The 19,633-nt window shown below is 34.0% G+C and overlaps 1 protein-coding gene across 1 annotated transcript; it reads right to left on the bottom strand.

Annotated features, from left to right (window-relative positions):
• Nucleotides 1–761: 761 nt before the first annotated feature.
• On the bottom strand, nt 762–17,444 carry LOC123659973 (protein LSM14 homolog B-A). The gene is given in 9 exon segments (XM_045595125.1): nt 762–1,984; nt 2,213–2,394; nt 3,490–3,648; nt 4,002–4,171; nt 4,580–4,770; nt 4,993–5,167; nt 14,490–14,599; nt 15,882–16,289; nt 17,246–17,444. Coding segments are annotated over 9 exon segments (1,524 nt in total). The 5' UTR covers nt 17,367–17,444; the 3' UTR covers nt 762–1,976.
• Between the last annotated feature and the right edge of the window lie 2,189 nt (nt 17,445–19,633).

Below are 19,633 nucleotides of genomic sequence, written 5' to 3'. Positions count from 1 at the left end.
CAACTGAATTTGTATCATAGGTCTTATGAATTAATGATAAAAAACATAATATACGGTTGTGTAAATATTTTTTTCTCGTAGTTTGTAGTTTTAAGAGCAGTATTTATATTTTTTAAAGTGTTTTATAAATTGTAATATAAATTAGATTTTAAGATCATGTATTGTCTGTCACTTATGTATGTAACTATTGGAATTTCTTCATATATGTAAGTATTTTAATCTTGTATTTGAGTAATAGATAACGCTGCTTTTTAACAATAAAGTTACGAATGTCAAACATGGTATGCATCTGTATGGTAAATAGAGCGGTTACGATATAATATGAAATGAAGTAATTTAGTTTGGTTTCTAAACTTTTATTAAAATACACTAATTTTCATCTTATATGGTCAAATATATCATCATAAGATTATTTGAATTAAATATTTAACGACGCCTTTAAGAATGTGACGTAATATATTGAATTTTTAATAGCTTTATTTGTGTACTATTATTGCATATTTTAAGAATGTATCGGGGAAACAATTTTATAAACAGTTTACTGATTGTTGGAATCCATTTTACGTGTGTTAATTAATGAATACACGATAATTGTAACCCGTTGTTTTGTATTGAATTTTTTTGTATGTTTTATAAACATTTTATACTTTTGTTATTTAAAACTATAAGCTTACGCTAAGAACGTTTGGTAAAGCTTAAGATTTTATTTGCAATAAAAATAAATTAAAAAAATAAAGATGTTTCAATAAAATAGCCATATGGAAGATTTGTAGTAAATGTATATTTCCGTATTAATACAATCACCAGGTACAGTTTTCGAGTTACAGATTTACAAATATATTGTATTTTGTCAAAAAATTTATTTCGATAATCCGCACAAAGCAGAACTTTAGCCGATCGACTTTAAAAAATTTACAATATAATGATCGTATTTTGATATGAGACAACTAAAGTTCTTTTTGAACAAATATAATAAAATTTGTGTGATAAAACACTGAATCACTGCAGCTCCATCTGGCTGTAATCCTAGTGGCAAACCACGCACGTTTCAATTCTATTCAACAGTAACAAATCTTCATCTACTATCACGAACTACTCTCTAGTGGCTGCCACTGGATCATACCAGCAGTCCTACTATCACATTTCATTTAATCTAAAACTAACAATAAAAAATGACAGTCAATAAATCACATCGAGTCATTGCAAGAACTTTAATTTTGAGCTGAAGCATAGTTGTTCAGTTGACACTAATATAATTTTCTACACTTTTAACGAAAACCTCGCCAGCGGAAAGAGTAGGTATCCTTCTATAAGCTCTTTTTCACTATAATCTAGTAGGACTGCTGTGTCCATTGCATCATTGCTTACAAAAAAAAAATAATTAAAAGTGCAATGACACTATGGTAAATAAAAACACATACTCTAACTTTTGTTATAATTCTTAATAGGCACAAATGCGCATAATAGGTGAGAAGCTAGGACCGAAACAAAATTTAATTTTACATAATACAATGTACGGCTTTAAATTTGTTACAAAAGGCAACAATTACAATAAATGACATTTAAACCTCACATCACAGAATTTAGCCTAATATCGTATCGGTCGACTCTTAGCATACAGGAGGTCGTCATAACTCAATACAGCCCATTTAACGAGACTCACCTATTCAGTTACTTACACCGCGCTAGTTAAAAGCGCCTGGACGAAGACGATTTGTTCTGTCGCTTGCTTACGGGAATTCATTCGAACACCTTCCTTATATTGGATACAACACTATCACACCAAAGCAATGTCCATCACTTTTATCCTAGCCTTGTTATGTCTTCCCGCATTACAGCTCTCTCTATATATTAAAATCGATTACATAATTACACACTTCAATCACCGACATACACTTTTCCGTTACTTATCCATTTGTGATTAGTCCTCGCGATAATAAATTAAGATTCAGTATACTCTTCACGTCATTTATGTCCTACTTGGCTGAAATAAAAAATAACAATACAAATTGTGTAATCATAAAAAAATAATAATAAAATAAAGTAATATAAAAGAATAATAGAGTTCAGAACTATATTACACGCTCTTTAATGGCACAGTCTTGAGTCTAATCTTTAATTTTTAACCTCCCACAGTTATATTTATCACTTTCTAACAAAAACAATCCATGATCAAGGCCTACGATTACTGAGAGATGTGGATATAATATACCTGCAGCGGTCTGCGGCTGGGGCTGCGGGGGCGGCGCGGACGCTGAAGCGGCCGGCGCGTTGTTGCGGCGCTGTTGCTGGTTGTTGTGGCTGTTGTTGTGGTTGTTGTGGTTGTTGTAATTGTGTTGGCCAGGCCGGCCGCGCCCGCCGCGCATTGGCCTCCAGCTGGGGAAGTACGACATACTGTCCTCTGAGTTATGGACACTGTTCTTTACGCATACATAAGTTACGTTTTTTTTTTTTTTTTTTTTACAGAGTATTATTTTTTTTTTGTGAAATTTACAATTTAGAAAAACTGAAATGACTAATGAAATTATTGCAAAATATTCATCCAAAGAAATACTAAGTATTTATGTCAATTGATGATTTATTGTTGTTTTTCTTTAAAAGAGAGTCAACAGTGCAACTAATAATAATAATAATAATAATAATAATAAGAATAATAGCAAATAGGAACATTACTACTATTTTAAAATAAATAATAATGTACTTTCCCTAGTTTGTCATCACAAATTTTAACAATTAAAATTAAAATGGTAATTATATGTAAATATACGACATAATAACATAGTAATGGACTGAGAGAACAGTAAATAACAATTTATGGTTATTTTTCAAACATATTTATATAAAATCTTAAATTGCTAAAGTCCTTCACTGCTAAGTTTGTGGCTATTTTGTCACCCCTTCCCCATGCGTCACCCATTTTAGCGTCAGTGACATTTTTAGAATAAATATTCACAGTAGATCTTTAAGGACATGAATGAATTGTATTTATTAAAATTATTATTGTCCAGTGACTGTAATTAAAAAGCGTTAAATTCTAATTGCGGTATTGTTTCATATTCGTTAATTGTGAAAGTAAAACAAAAATACACATTTAGTTTAACTTTGAAAAAAAAGTTGAAATATGGTGTGGGTGCGCAGGGTGCGGACCGTGACGCCACGTGGGAGGCGGTCGCCAGCTGTGTGCGTGTGTGTGTGTGTGTATACTCACGGATGGTGCGGGTGCGGGTGCGGGTGTGGGTGTGGGTGCGCAGGGTGCAGACCGTGACGCCACCTGGGTCACCAGCTGTGTCTGTCTGTCTGTCTGTCTGTGTGTGTGTGTGTGTGTGTGTGTGTGTGTGTGTGTGTGTGTATGTGTGTGCGTGCGTGCGCGTGCGTGCGTGCGTGCGTGCGTGCGTGCGTGCGTGCGTGCGTGAATGCGCGCGCGTGCGTGTGCGTGTGCGTGTGCGCGTGCGCGTGCGTGTGCGTGTGCGTGTGCGTATGTATACTCACGGGTGGTGCGGGTGCGGGTGCGGGTGCGCAGGGTGCGGACCATGACGCCACGTGGCGCGCGGACGCCAGGCACCGCGCCGCGCCGACGCCACACCGAACGTCTCCGAGTTCAGTTTGCGCTCCGTCCGCCAATCCGTCCGCTGGCTGCGACCCTTTGACCTACAAAATACATTCTGGTTACCTTCGAACTATAAACCACTAAGCTTCGTTTTAAGTATAAAACGACGTCAAAAAAGGATGAATTTGTTAAAAAACTCCTTATTGTCAGTGTAGTCTCAGCAAGCGTTATAAATAAACAATTTAAAACAGGGTAAGGAAATACACTTTAACCATGACAATGTTTAATTTGAGGAACTTCTCATCTTGCTCTCCTTCAATTTGACTTTTAGTCTCCATCCCATGTACTGTATAACTATATTCATTTTTTGTTTTACATATGCTTAATTTTCGCCCCAATTAGTTAAATATTAACATAAACATAATTTGTCATACTCAGTAAAAATGGATCAAACTAATCCAGTGAGAAGTGTCATGTATCTTACCTCTCAACGGCTTCACAGGAAATGTTATCAAAGAAGCTCTTCTTCTTATCATATCCAGTAAAGGCAAGGTTGTCTTCTTCTATCTCTGGTTCACCAGCCCCAGTTTCGTTACCTGAATCATCTTTTTTATCCACTTCGCCCTTAAAAATTAAATAATACTTGTTAGTATGTAAATGTGTATGTAGTATACAAACATAAAAAAATACTACTTCTATATGTATGTCAAAGACAGTCAGACATTTATGAAATACTGTTGTGATTGCAATGAAATAAAAAAAAAAAAAAATTAAATAAAAGATTATTGCAGTTAGTTTAGTTGTGTAGTTTTCTTTTTTAGCTCGATTATATTTTATTCTCGTGATATTTGTACTGTACTGACATAAATATTATTCAGAATAAACTACCCGATTCTTTGTTATTTATAATTTACTACAATAATTTTACAATAGACTCATCACAATTCCTAAACAATAGAAGACAGTTTTAAAAAAATCGTATTTATGAATTCCCATTGTTAATATATTTCATAATTTAGAAATAAATCTTACTTCAACTTTAACAACTTCACCATCAGAGATCTTAGCTTTAGCTAACTGACTGCGTAACTCCTCAAACTCTGTGTTAGCTTGTTCAAAGTCATAATCATTGTCAAACTTCAGAGTGTTCTTATTGCGAGGCATGAAGCCACGGCCGCGTCCACGCGATCTACCCCTCCATCCGCCACGGTTGTAATTTTGCACTGAAATTATATGTATCATTATGTTTCTGTTAACTAGTACATGCTAGCTAACAAACGGGCGAGTAAATTTGCTGAATTTAGCTGTAATTGTTAAGAGAGGCTCTAATCAGCAGTGGGATGTTTACAGTGTGTTAATGTAGTTAAAGTGTAGTAATTAATATTTGAATATCTCAAAAACTTCTCCTCAGCCTTATCATATATATCAACATAAGTACATCTTACTTTCAACATGCTCACCGGGCTGGTGATTGTTCATCTGGTTTGGCTGGGAGCCACTGGCCTGACGCTGGCGAGTACGAGACAAGGGTCGAGGCCGCTGACCAGCCTGCTTGCCGGTGTTACCGGTGCTTGTACGTCTCCCATCCCGCTGGCCAGAACCACTGGCCCCGGAACCTGCCTGCTAACAATTCAATTGTTCAATAGATGAACATTTTGTCATAAAATAAGAACTTAATATTAAGAAAACTTTATATGGCAAAACTATCACAATATAAAATATCATATGAAGCTCTAGAACTTGCCATAATTTATTATTTCACGTCACAGAGTCACGATTATATAATAATAGTTTAATTATTAGTTTAGTTAGAAATGTTTTTATGAATGCTTACATTTCTTTATCTTCTACTATGTTTCTCCTGTGAGAAGTGACACAAGTCGAAAATCATCATTTTACAGGAGAGCAAATACAAGATTTAAAAAAGATTTATTTCATTATAAAGGTTTAAAAAATTCTTATTCGGAAACTAAGTGGGCTAGGATCAACTTGAGTATCTTCTTTTGTAGAGTAAAATATTCTCTTTCATTGATGATCCTAACAGAATGTTCCTCAAACGAAAGATAAAGATATAACCTTTTAGGCTTACTTATCAAAAAGTACAAAAAATAACAGCTTAGAGTGACATATTATAGGTAGGTAGGATAACATAATTATATGCCGCGTTCCACTAAGCGTCCACAACGCCTGCAAAGTCCATTCTATCGTTCCACCTAAGGCCCGTGATCGTCGCAAGCGATCACTCGACGTCATAGATGACGTCACTGCTCGTGACCACATCGCCCACAAAATATAGGTGGGTCAAAGTTGGCTTTCATCAATTGATTGATTGATTGATTGGTTTAATGGCTTTCAGTTGTGCTAGAGAAGCACAGTTGATTCCGCCAATGTCACGTAGAGTGGAGAACACACGTAGGAGATTGATTGATCGGTGCAGTTGAGATAACAGTCTCAATTTATCTTAATTTTATTTAATTCAAAATATTTACACAAAAATGTACAGTAGGGACTAAACACCAACATTAACAAACATTGAACATTTATAGGGCGGCGAATATCACAGGAAAGGATGTCATATATAGGGCGGAGGAGTTTGGGACAGGTAAAAAGGATGTGGGAAACCGTGCCTTCGTCAAGGCCACATTCACACAATGAGTGGTCACGAACTCTGATTTTGGCCAGATGAACAGGTGTGCACGCATGGCCAAGACGTAAGCGACAGTTGCTGGATGTGACCCAGCGACTAGCATGTCTATGAAGAGAAAACCAAGGGCGTCTTGGGATGTCTGGTTGTATATTTGAGTAAAATTTACCCTTTACCAATTTTGTTGAACTCCAAGATAAATTCCAGGACTTGTCCATATGAATTTTGGCTAGGATGATTTAAAATTTAGAGATCCCGCAGGCCGCACCAACACAGCTGGACGGGGAAAGTTTTGATGCATCAGTATATATATGATGATGATTTAACCAATTATGATTAATAATTTCTTGAAATTTTAACTTTATACCAGGATCTCCTTTCTTCAGACCCAAATCTGTGACGATAGGAACATTGTAGGTAAGGGCTTTGAAGGAAGTAGAGAATAAGGGATTGATACAAAAGGTTGAGAAAGGATTTGGGAGGTTTGAAAATTTGGTGTAGCTGATTAAAATGTAGGAACGTGACCGGTTTGGGTTACAGAGTTGGGAGAGCTTGTTGAGTTTAGGCCAAAGAGGATGGGAAGACAGCTGTAATGATTTTATGACAAAACGATCGCTTAAAAATTGTCTTCTGATTTGCAAAGGAGAGTCAACACACTCAACCTGTAAGGCGACGATTTCATGGCACCTAGGATAATTCGTAGGCTTTTGTATTGGATTTTATCTAACTTTTGTGATAGCGGCTTACTAATATGGTCTATAATTGTGTTTGCTCGCAAACGAAAAAAAAACCGACTTCAATTACATCGACATCATTATCAAAGATTACTCAAAAAGTAGTTATCAGATCTCGATAAATTTTATATTTATATGTGACCACATGATAAACATCAGCTTTCGATTAAATCAAAAATTATCAAAATTGGTACACCTAGTAAAAAGTTATTGCGAATTTTCGAGAGTTTCCCTACATAGTTATAGCATACTTCATATAAAATGAACCATTTTTGGCGGAATCGGAAGAAGTGGATGGGAGGACTTTCCAGGACAAAGAACATAGGACATAGAAGCTGGGGGGGGGGGAGGCTAAGGAAAGATCTACAGCAGATTTCGGGTTCTGATTAGGATAAACTCTCCGAGTTGGTGAACCAAAATATTGAGAATGCAAAAGTTGAATTCGTCAAAGATGTCCCACAATCCAGTCTCGATGCGGCACTCGTACGAGAAGGTGGCGTTCATATTTTTTATGTGTTTACATCGTCGGACGACCAATCGGCCTATTGTTTACCAAGTTGCGGCGGTCGAGGTCATCCTCGACCGCTTTGCTTATGAACATCATTAGTGAATAATATGTCGATTATTGAATATTTAAGTGACAGTGAGATTTTTGAGGAGCAAGGAGATGTAGATAAGACGCAGAAAAGAATGAGAGAAGAAAGTGAAAGTGAGTGGACAGCCGTAGGACAGGGAAAAGAGAAAAAATTAAAAGAAAGCGAAAAAATTGAAGTTTACATTTCAAGTAAAGAAAAATTACCAAAACAGTTTTCTTTGGCTAGAATTTTTAAAGAACAAAACATTTCGGATATTATTAGGGTAAAATATTTAAATCCATTTAAAGTCAGAATAGATATAATTAGCGAAATAAGCGCACAAAAAATCGAAGAATGTCAGTATTTCAAAGATAAAAATTGGCGAATCCAGAAGGCGTTAGAAAGGAATTTTTCTTATGGAATTATAAGAGATGTAGACTTAGATTTAACGAATGAAAAAATTTTTGAAAAAATTAGATGTGACTTACCAGCTCAATTAATTTCCGCTTACCGTCTCAGTCGAAGGAATCTGACAGAACCGGGGTGGATACCCAGCGAAACTGTAAGGTTGTGCTTTAAAGGGGCTTTCATCCCTGCATATGTATATGTTGAAGAATTGAGAGTCAAAGTAGAAAATTACGAATTTCCAGTGACACAGTGCTCTCGTTGTTGGAAATTTGGACATCGTAAAGTTAGATGTCCTTCTTTGAAGATAGTGTGCCCGAAATGTTCAAAAAATCACGAAAATTGTGAAAATACAATATTTAAATGTGTCAACTGTTTCGGTAATCACATGGCATTGTCAAAAGTATGCCCTAAATTCTTAAAAGAGAAGAAAATAAGAAGTTTAATGTCTGAATTTAATTGTACCTACCGAAAAGCTCTTGAAACTTATGTACCACCCGAGGTATATGATCAAGAGGAGGAAAGAAAAGAAAACGAAGAAAGAAACGAAGAACAAGAAAGAAGTCGAGAAGGCGAACCTCTACTATCTCAAACGGAAAACTTAAATTGTCAAGATTATCCAACCCAAAATAGTAGCACATCAACCTATGCAGGCGTCACCAAAAAGAAAAAAATAATCAAAACGTCAAAACAATCTAAAAATATATATTCAAAAGACATACACACACAATTTGTTTTTAATAATAACGCTCAGTCAGATAACGAAAGTATGGAAGGCAATCTTTGTCATGAAAAAATACCCCCAACGAGAAATCCAAATGATCACACAGCAAATGATTTTAATATTGGAGAATTATTAAGAAGATTGAAAGAAATTATATTCTTAAGAAGAGCAACGATGCAATCTAAGGTTGTAGCGGTATTTAAGTGTTGTATTGAATGGATTATAATTACGGTAGTAGAAAATGTATCAGAGTGGCCAATATTAAAACTGTTACTTGATTATTTACAACGTGAAAATGACTGAAATAAAAAAAAATAAAATTAAAATTAATTTGATGCAGTGGAACTGTCAAAGTCTCAAACCTAAGTTAGTTTTGTTAGAAAATCTTTTAGTTCAAGAAAATATTCACGTTGCGGTGTTGAGTGAAACATGGTTGGAACCGGAGAGTGTTTTGAAAATAAGCCATTATAACATATATCGGAAAGACAGGTATGATTCATATGGTGGGGTTGCCATTTTAACGCACAAATCAATAAAATCACAAGTACGTAATATTCATAACCGTAATACAGGTATAGAAATTTTATTAGTTAAGCTATTTAATTGCGATGTAATAGAAAACATAATATCTCTTTATTGTCCACCTTCGGTCAACACCTGCCAACTTGACTGGGAGCATTTATTCGCGTCTTCAAGGAGTAAAACATTATTGCTTGGTGACTTTAATGGTCACCACACAAACTGGTCTAATAAAATAGATGCTAGAGGGAAGCAAATTATGGATGCGTTAATGTCCGATAATAGTTTTGTTACACTTAATAACGGGGATATAACGAGAATTAAACTTGTAAATGGTGTGATACAACAGTCATCACCTGATATTTCGTTTGCTTCAACGGATATCGCTCTCAGATTCGATTGGAGGGTGTTGAATGAAACCTTAGGAAGTGATCATTGTGTTATAAAAATTAATGCACATGTAAAAGCAGAACCGAAATGTATAGCTCGCAGGAATTTTAAGAAAGCGGATTGGAATTCTTATACTGAGTTACTTCAAACCTTATATTCTGACTTCATTATATCCAACGATTTACAACACGATTACAATAATTTTATAGACTACATGAACATTGCTGCTGATATTCATATTCCATTTGTTAAAATTTGTACAAATCCTACAAGTAATTTCTTGCCTCGCCCTTATTGGAATCAAGTTCTTTCAAAATGTGTAGCAGAACGCCGTTTAGCACTGTCGCAATTTCGCCGTAATCCAACTCCCAATAATCTGACTTACTTACGGACTAAAATACGTACTTCTCAAAAGTTAATGCGCAAATTCAGATCACAGTCATGGCAGGCTATGTGTTCTTCTTTAAATGAGTCATCAACTCAAACAGAGGTTTATAATAAACTGAAGTGGATAAAGGGCTACAAAGCATACGGTAATTATATTGATGTAGAAAAGGCCAATGAATTGTTAAAAAATTTAGCACCAGATTACGTACCCACTCACAAACAATCATTTTCATCCAGTAATATCAAATTAGAATCAGTTATAACTCTACATGAATTAGAAAAAAGCATTAAAGTGAAGGACACCTCTCCCGGATGTGACAACATATCGTATTCAATGATTAAGAATTTGCCGTTGAATGGTAAAGTTTTGTTGCTCTCTCTCTACAACAAGTTCCTCATTAAGTCATTTGTACCCATCCAATGGCAAGATATCAGCATAGTACCAATACCAAAACCCGGACGTGATACACAAAATATTTTCTCGCTGAGACCAATTTCAATGATCTCATGCGTTTGTAAGGTTTTTCACACCGTTCTACTTAATAGATTAGAATGGTTCATTGAGAGAAACCATATTTTACCTGAGACTATTACAGGTTTCAGAAAATGCCATTCAACTCAACATAATCTTGCTTCTTTAGTCTCCAGAATACAGTTAGGGTTTACAGAAAAATATAGTACGGTATGCTGTTTCATCGATATAGACAACGCGTATAATAACGTTGATGTAAATAGTTTATTACATACTTTGGATAGACTAGGGGTAGGCACAAAAATCTGCAAATATTTAGAAAATTTTCTGAGAGATAGAATTCTTAAAATTCAAACAAATGAAAAACAAGTTTGTAGAAGTACTAGTCGTGGATTAGCACAGGGTGACCCTCTTTCGCCATTACTATTCAATATTGTAACTGCCTGTATATCTAAAAGCGCAAATAACGTGCATATTTCTCAATATGCTGATGATTTCCTTTTCTATGCATCGCATGAAAATGTATTACAAGCTGCTGAAAGAATACAAATATCTCTAAATCTAGTTTCAGATACTATGTCAAAAATAGGCCTAGAAATTTCACCAATTAAAAGCAAAGTTATTATTTTTAAAACTAGTAACAAATCTTGCAATATCGAATTAAAAGTTAATGGAATATCATTAGAAATAGTAGATCATTACAAATATCTAGGACTTTGGCTTGATAAATCTTTAAGGTGGTCCAAGCACATAAACGAAATAAGTAGTAAAACTGTAAAATATATTAATATTTTTAAAATTCTAGCAGGTTCACAATGGGGCATACATCCACGTCATTTAAGACGACTTTATACATCTTTGGTCCGAAGTAAGTTAGATTATTGTTGTTTCCTATATGATAACAGCGCGCAGATACATTTAAAAAAATTAAATTTAATACAAAATCAGTTTTTACGTATCATAGGAGGATTTATTAAAAGTACGGCAGTCCATGTCATGGAGTCTGAACTACACATTGAACCACTTTTATTTCGTAGATATTATTTGGCAGGTAAATTTTGGCTAAAATGTAAATCAACCGCAAATAGTGAAATTATTAGGCTAGTAGAAGAATTAAAATATGCTTGCCAAAGTCTTTATTGGAGAAATAAGAAAAAGCCTTTATTAATAACAATCCACGAATGTCTTAAAGAAAATTATGTTAAAGCTAGTAGTAATTTAGATATGTTTAATTTACAAACATGGATGACAAATTTTGACCTATGTAAAATAATACAACCAACCATAGAACAAATTAAAAAACCAAAAAAAATATATGACTTTGAAATATTAAGAACTATTTGTAATGATTCAATACAACAAAACTTTCCAAATCACTATTATTTGTTTACTGATGGATCTAAAAACCAAAGCGATGTTGGAGCAGCAGTGTTTGATCCACAAAACGCATCCTCCATTAAATTTAAAATAGATTGTAATATTTCCATTATGCATGTAGAATTAATTGCCATTGCGGAGGCTGTGTCATATATTAAGAGTGTTGATTATAGAGATTTTGTAGTTTTCACCGATTCGAGGAGTGCGCTTCAACATATTTCTCACTGTGGTTATCCTGGTTTCCGGGGTGTTCCAATTGCTTATGACATTATAGAGACTATAAACGAGCTCCACACAAACAATAAAAATGTTACGTTGCAGTGGATACCTTCTCATATTGGCATTGCGGAAAACGAAAAGGTTGATAAATTGGCTAGGGAAGCAGGGATTGATGGAATACCTTATCAGTGTTTACCTCTCTATTCCGATATTTTAATTGAGTTGAAAGCAATTGTAATAAAGTTTTGGCAGGAATACTTCGACGAAAGATCAAAAAGTAAAGGTATATGGTATAGAACCATACAGCCAACCTTATGCAACCATCCTTGGTTTCTTGGTGCCAATATGAGCAGATCCGAAACTGTAACTGCCTTCAGGCTGCGATCCGGACATATTCCGTTAAACAGCTTTGCTGCATTAATGGGAAAATCTACATCACCAACTTGTTTAGAATGCGATAAAATAGAAGATGTGCTGCACATAATGGCTGAATGCGTCCGGAACGAAGCAGAAAGGGCAGAATTTCTTGTAAGAATTAATGTAAATACTTTTGATACTGGCATATGGAATAGTATTCTTGCCTTTCCAACGTCTGGAGAGGCAAGGATGCTATACAGATTAGTATTAATAGGATTAAGACGTCGATATTTGTAGATTACTTTAGAAATTAATTGTATAGTAGCTCACATAGGGGTGACATGATCACTTCGTGATCAAACTCCTTAAAAAAATAAAGATTAAAAAAAAAAAAAAAAAAAGATGTCCCACAACAAGAGAGCGAAACCATCAGTTAGGTGCGATCCCCAGGAGGTGTGATGAGAGTTAAAATCTCCCATAACAAGGATAGGGCTAGGTAGGAAGGACTAGGGTGAGGAATATACAGAGATAAAAAGGAAATGTCACAGGATCTACCGGCAACAGCATTGATGTGCTGGCTGGAAGAGGATATGGAGATTTGGGAAAAGGGGATTTTGTGCCAAATAAGGAAGGCACTACCTGCATACCCATCACTTGTCATCTCTCAAACAAAAGTAACCCGGAACTCGAAAACGAGAACCTGGAATTAACCATGTTTCAGAGATGGCAATAATGGCAGGATTATGCAGGTTGATTAAAGATAGGATTTCGTGTTTTTTTGGGCGGATGCTCTTACAGTTCCACTGACGGAAGCTGAGTGGGGCCATTTTTGAGAATAGAGAAGAAGAGTTGAGAAAGTGATGCGGCAACGTTGGGCGGTAAGGACATATCATTACACTTAGTAACAATACTAAGGATCATTTGGACAAGGTTTTCTAATAGGTTGCTACTATAAGGGGTTAAGGGACTAAGTGCACAACCATTAGGGAGAGAGGAAGGGATGTCACCCACAATGGATTGATGTGCTTTATTTTTATGCCGCGGAGGCGCGGAGGGAGGGCAACCCTCGCCCAAGCGTTCCTCTAACTTTAAAGGTGGTAGATTAATTTGAAAAAACGCGTGTGAAATGTGAAAATAACGTGTGAAAGCTACGAAATTCTTCTTCTAACCTCAAAACTTTAACCATGGATATCTCCATAACCATGGGGTTCTGACGTGTGACAGTGGTACCGGGGGTAGCGTATTCGGGGCATTTTCTTAAATTTTGCTGAGAGGAAGAGGATTCGGAAGTATTTTCATTGTCAATAGTACCACCCGTATCTGGCGGGTCAGGAGGACGATCGAGATCCATTTTAAAATTATAAATATGCTCTAAAGTACGATACAATTACAACTAAACACTTACCTACAGTATTAATGTTAGTTTAACCACTAATTCCACAATAATCTACTATTTACACTGTAAACAATTAGAAAGAAACACCAAGATCACTAAAACACATGTGTTAACCACAGCTAACGCAAGCGGAATGCTGGCTTCACAAAATATACCCTCGCACCCCGAAAACATTTCACAATGGGCCATTAAAAAGAAAGCAAGTCACGTGATTTGTTAGATAATTGTAATTTATTTCAATATATTAGTGACAAATTCTTTTTTGCCATGAAACATAATTATTAATATTTTCAATCAATAGGTGCAAAAACCTAATTTCTCAGTTTTATTTATTGATTTAACTATAAATTGACTTCCTTTTTCCTTAACAACAGAATTGTTATTCCTATAATTTATATGTTAAGCAAACTATTTAATAGTTTGATTCAGAATGTAATTTTTAAGTCATATAAAACTTTAAATTTAATAAACAAAATTTCCCAGATTCTTCTACTGAGTAAGTATTATTGGAAAAAACTAAAACAAACTACTTTCAAACCAAGTCTAATACAATGTACATTCCTAAAAATATTTTAAGTTTGGCTTTATCACGAAATCTTTTTTGTTAATATATATATTTTTATTTATTTCGAAATTTCAAAAATTATCTATTATAAATGAGTGTACTTTCAAATATTGTGGTATGTAAAATTATATAATTTTGAAAATTATGTAAATATGTAGAATAAATCCTGTTATATTACCTGAGTGCCTTGATCAGCGGTAGGGCTCTTCCTGTGTCCAACAGCAGCTGGGGTACCAGAACGAGAGGCACTTTGTTGAGAACCGCCTCCAATAAGATCTAACATTGAACCTGAAAATAATACGACTAATTTGTGAAAAAAAAAATTATTGATTTATATTTTTTTAACAGCAAATATAATAAAAGCAAAAGCAAATGACTCTCAACTTATGTGCTATTGTGCCTTAAAAAAAAAACTTGTATTTATAAAGAAAATAATCAGAAGTTAATTTGTAAAACTTCATTATCTCCAAATTAAAATATTATCAAAAAAAATTCAGATTTTTTTTAGGATTAGAAATCTAAATTCTTTTTATGATTCTACTAGATGTGCCCGCATTTGGGCCCACGTTAATTTAAGAAAAATGATGCACTAAAATATATAGCTTTCTTCGATAAATGGGTCATCTAACACTGAAAGAATTTTTCAAATGGGACCAGTAGTTCCTGAGATTTGCACGTTCAAGCTAACAAACAAAAAAAAAACTCTTCAGCTTTATAATATTAGTAAAGATTTTAAATAATAGCCTAATAGAATTTTTTTTCTTTGTGGGTGTTATTGGAAAAAAATGGAGACAACTAGTTTTAAAAATTACCTCTACAATTATGCTAAAATAAATTACTATGTTTATCTATAACCAACTCAACTATAAATTATATGAAATGAAAATGAATGATCTACAGATTTCCATAAGAAATAAACATACATTATGAATTTAAGTTCTTATAATTTGTCTTTACACATTTATTTTATAAAAATTATAAAAATTTAAATATTATATATTTAGATTAATTTTAATTTATATATTTTAATTCCATTATTATTATAGTTTATGTCCAAAAAAATGAGTCAAACACATTCAAAATAGCTTTTGTAATATTTCTATTTATCTTTTATTATCCATATATTGTTCTGCAAGCAACAGACCAAGGCAGTAAGTATATGCGGATTGCGATTTCAAATGTTAATTTTATATTTTTCAAATGTTAGTTTTGTATTAAATTAATAAATTCCAAAAAATCCCATTGTCACTGTTTGTTTAGAAAACTATTAGTCAAAAGTATGTTTTACTAAAATTGATGACAATGTTTATTAATGACAAAATTACATTATAATTAAATGTTATTTTAATTGTGTATTATTTTATATAATAAAAAGAATAATTAATTTCTTAATATAAGAAACTTATGTCTTAAATACTAAATTGAGGTTACTAACTATAGGTTAAAATATAGTACTTATTAAAAAAATGATGGCAAAATAATGAATGTTAAAATAATGTGATAGTGCAAGGTAAATCGCAAGCATAGCATTTGTGATTTGGAAGCTTAAGCCAAATTATCTAATGAAAACCTTGGTCTTTCACTTGGTTGTGATGCACCACTCCAGATCCAATCGGTGCATTAACAGGTTGAGGCTGTGGTGTCAAATCCACGGAGATTTGTGGGGATAACTCACTGGTCTTGCTGAGTTGAGGATGAACACTGCCTGGGAAGCCAGCCATGGGATGATATTGAGAATATTGTGTCTGTCCAACAACAGGGTGGTTGTACTGCCCTGAAAACTGCCCCTGGCCTCCTGTTCCGAGGGATGGTGGTACAGACATCTGCACAATGGCCGGGTCATTGGGCAAAGACGGCACATTGTTCAAAACTCTGATATCCTTGATATCTGATCCACGGAATAGAATGTAATCGTAGACTTGACTCTGCGGTGCCACTGGGTACTGTGTCTCCCGGTCCTCAGTGCCGAATGATTGCACTGAAATGAAATAAATATTTAAATGAGTGATAAAAAAGTAATTAAAATTGTCCAAATATTTTTCTCTATAAGTGTAAAGAAATTGTTTTTTAAATGTATTTTCAAAATTAATAATTTCATTGAACAAAATCAAAATATAATTGGAGAAATTTTTAAGTACTAAATATGTTGATAGCTCTCCACAAATAGGTACAATAATTTTGGCACAGTTTGTAGTATCCTTTCTGCTCTGTGGGTTCAATTCCCATCTCGAGTCTGAGTGTAATGTATACATTTATCTATATATGTATTATTTGTATGTATGATTCTTAAAAAATATATTTAGCTTTATCATTCGGCTGTTACTTATAAAGCATTAAATTGCTTACCATATTAAAAAATAACAGTGTGTAGATATTTATTTATTAATTTTCCAATATTCTAAAAAATATACGATCAATCTACATTAGGAACGACATTACCCCCATAATTGGAACAAGCATATGTTATTGAAACTGTAAAACGAACTGAGCAAAAAGGTTTTTACGAAATTTTAACAACGATATTTAAACGATAGAAATAAAAAATAGCATCAAGTTCGAATTTTCTATTAGGTGTCCTATTGTTTACAAGACTAAAACGTTATCAACGTCATCAATGTGAAACCGCGGTCAGAATGGATCGCCAACATTATCAAGTGAGGGTAGTATCAAAACAATGTGGTGTAGGAAATTATACGACTAAAAACACTCCCAACGATTCCTAATTCACAAATTACTATTAAATCTATTTCAAGACATCAAACAATATAAGCGGTTTGAACGTTAGGAGGGAAAATAGACACTAAGATTTTATTCTATGATCTAAGATAAATATAGTATATTACTATGATTTCCAGAATAAAACGGTAACGTTAAGAATGTTATTGCTAAAAAGTGATACATAACAAAATAACAAGCATCCATTTGTCAACTTACCGCTAGCTAAAGCAATGGTACATTCTTGAGGATCGACGGTGAAGAGTCGGCCTTCGTAACGAATATCGGCTTTCGATATTAGGCTTATCTTGGAGCCCAATTCAGGCATACCAGAACTCATAGTGACACTTTAAAAATAAACTGCCGATGACCAAGATTTTTAATGATATCGTCGACCGAAAATGAACAGCCACCGAATAAAATGACTGACGGGAAGTTGGCAACAAGCGGGGCGTTTACAAACAGCTGAGGATATAGATAAAAAATAAACTTTCATAGAGATGATAGACATACGGATTTAATCGAATTGGAATTTTCGTTAATAGGTATGCATTATTCTAATAAGTAAATCGCTCATTGATTATCCTTATTTACGTACTAAATATAATACCGCTAGGAATAAAGTATTTATATTGTCCATATCACATTTTTTCTTTTATTAGTATATATATAACTAATAAAGGAAAAAAATATCTTATCATATAGTCCATAGTTTTCTGTGTTTATGTATGTATTCATGTCTATGTGTATTTTATCAGAATGCCACCAAAATGACCAACAAACCGATATAATAATAAATTTTAACTTGATCAGCATGTTTTTTTTTTTTTTTTTACATATAAATTTATTTATTATTAAAACGATGATTTTATTAAATTTTTTGCCCAAAACCATTTGCATTGCTTATCCAATAGCATGGTCAAACCATGCATATAATAGCATATCTATCTGTACCTACCTTGATGTGGATGCTGATTTTTAGGATTTCGTAAGGTCAGTGTTCTCGTTTCTGGTTTTACTTCCCTAATTGTAGGGAGCTGCCATTTTATTATTATAGGAGAACACTGTACTCCAAAAAACAGTTTGATTTGATTTTGATTTTAGGTTGACTACTTTTATTATTCATAATATGAAAGTATTAATAAAGAGAATATTCACTTTTTGAAGAAGTTTTATTTTATTTTTTAATATACTACTTTTTGTTTAATTTTATTTCTGTACTGTTTCTTTTTTACTACGTAAAAATGTTTAATTATATGTATGCAAGAAGTAATAAATATATAATTAAAATAAATAATACCTACTTTATCTAAACATTAATAGCCTAGTGGTTTAGACTGTGGCTTCCTATTTGAGCGGTCGCAGCTCGATCCCGGGCATGGACCTCTGACTTTTCGAAGTTAAGTACGTTTAAATAACACTTGCTTCAACGGTGAAGGAAAATATCTTGAGGAAACTTGCACACCTGAGAGTTCCCCATTAAGTTAAATATGTGAAGTCCGTCAATTTGCATTGGGCCAGCGCGATAGACTATGACCTATAACCCTATTCTGAGAGGAGGCCTGTGCTAAGTAGTGAGCCATTGATAGGTTGCTGATGATAGTGATGATGATCTTTATCTAAAAATCTTTTTTAATTGTTTTAAGAAGCTTTCAATCTTAGCGTACTGTGCAAATTTCATCAAGATCGGTTCAGTGGCTTAAAAGAAATGGGCCATAATGTTACACGAAGTCTTTTTTCATTGTAACTTTTGTTTGTAGATCAGTTTACCTTTTCAATTTACTCTTGGATGTTTCTAAAAACACAAAATTATCTAATTGTTTATTGTGGTAGGTGTCATTGGTGTGCATTAAATACTCAAAGTGTGCGCGCCATAAAAATAAAGCAGCTAATTGGTGTAAGTCTATTTATCAACACTAAACTATATTGAACTAGAACATGTCCACTGATTTTTTATTTTACGCATCGGCCTACCAGTGACAGTAAATTGAGACGTTGCCACATCCACTACATGGCTCACTACAGGAAATAAAGGCGGATATGCCTGCGTGGATTGGGCTGAGATCAAACTAATCGCAAATATTACGATAGGGTCCATCAAGTAACAACGCATCTTCGTCATCACGTTTTTTAGCCTACCAAATTTGATGGATCTAATTATCACTTGAGTTTAAAGATTCCTTATCCCTAGCACATCATAATCTACCGAAATAATCTTCAAAATGAAGCTAGAAACGATAAAAATATCAGCTCAAATAGTTGATAATGGTAATAATCTATCAAAAGACGTTTTTTGATAGATTATTACCATTATCGTCCATAGGGACGCCGCTGTCCCTTTTCATTTTTGCGAGCTAACAGAATAAAGAAGTCTTGTAAAGAATGCTTGACAAAATTTTTAAATAGTATGGATCCTGAACTTAGGATCAATGTGGCCACCCTACAGAAAGAGATATAGGACATACGTGACGTCATTCAAGATCAAATTTTTTGTCTTCAAAGTATTGTTCACGACGCACTCTCCAGTCTCCAGTGTTTTGTATAAGCTTCTTGGTTACGCCCCTCCGTGTTGCTCTTTGTGTTAAACAGTGACAAAGTTTATCAGTA

Source organism: Melitaea cinxia, chromosome 14 (genome assembly GCF_905220565.1).
Source record: "Melitaea cinxia chromosome 14, ilMelCinx1.1, whole genome shotgun sequence".
Classification (NCBI taxonomy): domain Eukaryota; kingdom Metazoa; phylum Arthropoda; class Insecta; order Lepidoptera; family Nymphalidae; genus Melitaea; species Melitaea cinxia.
The sequence above is the reverse complement of the archived record's forward strand: the minus strand, read 5'-3'. Positions and strand labels throughout refer to the sequence as shown.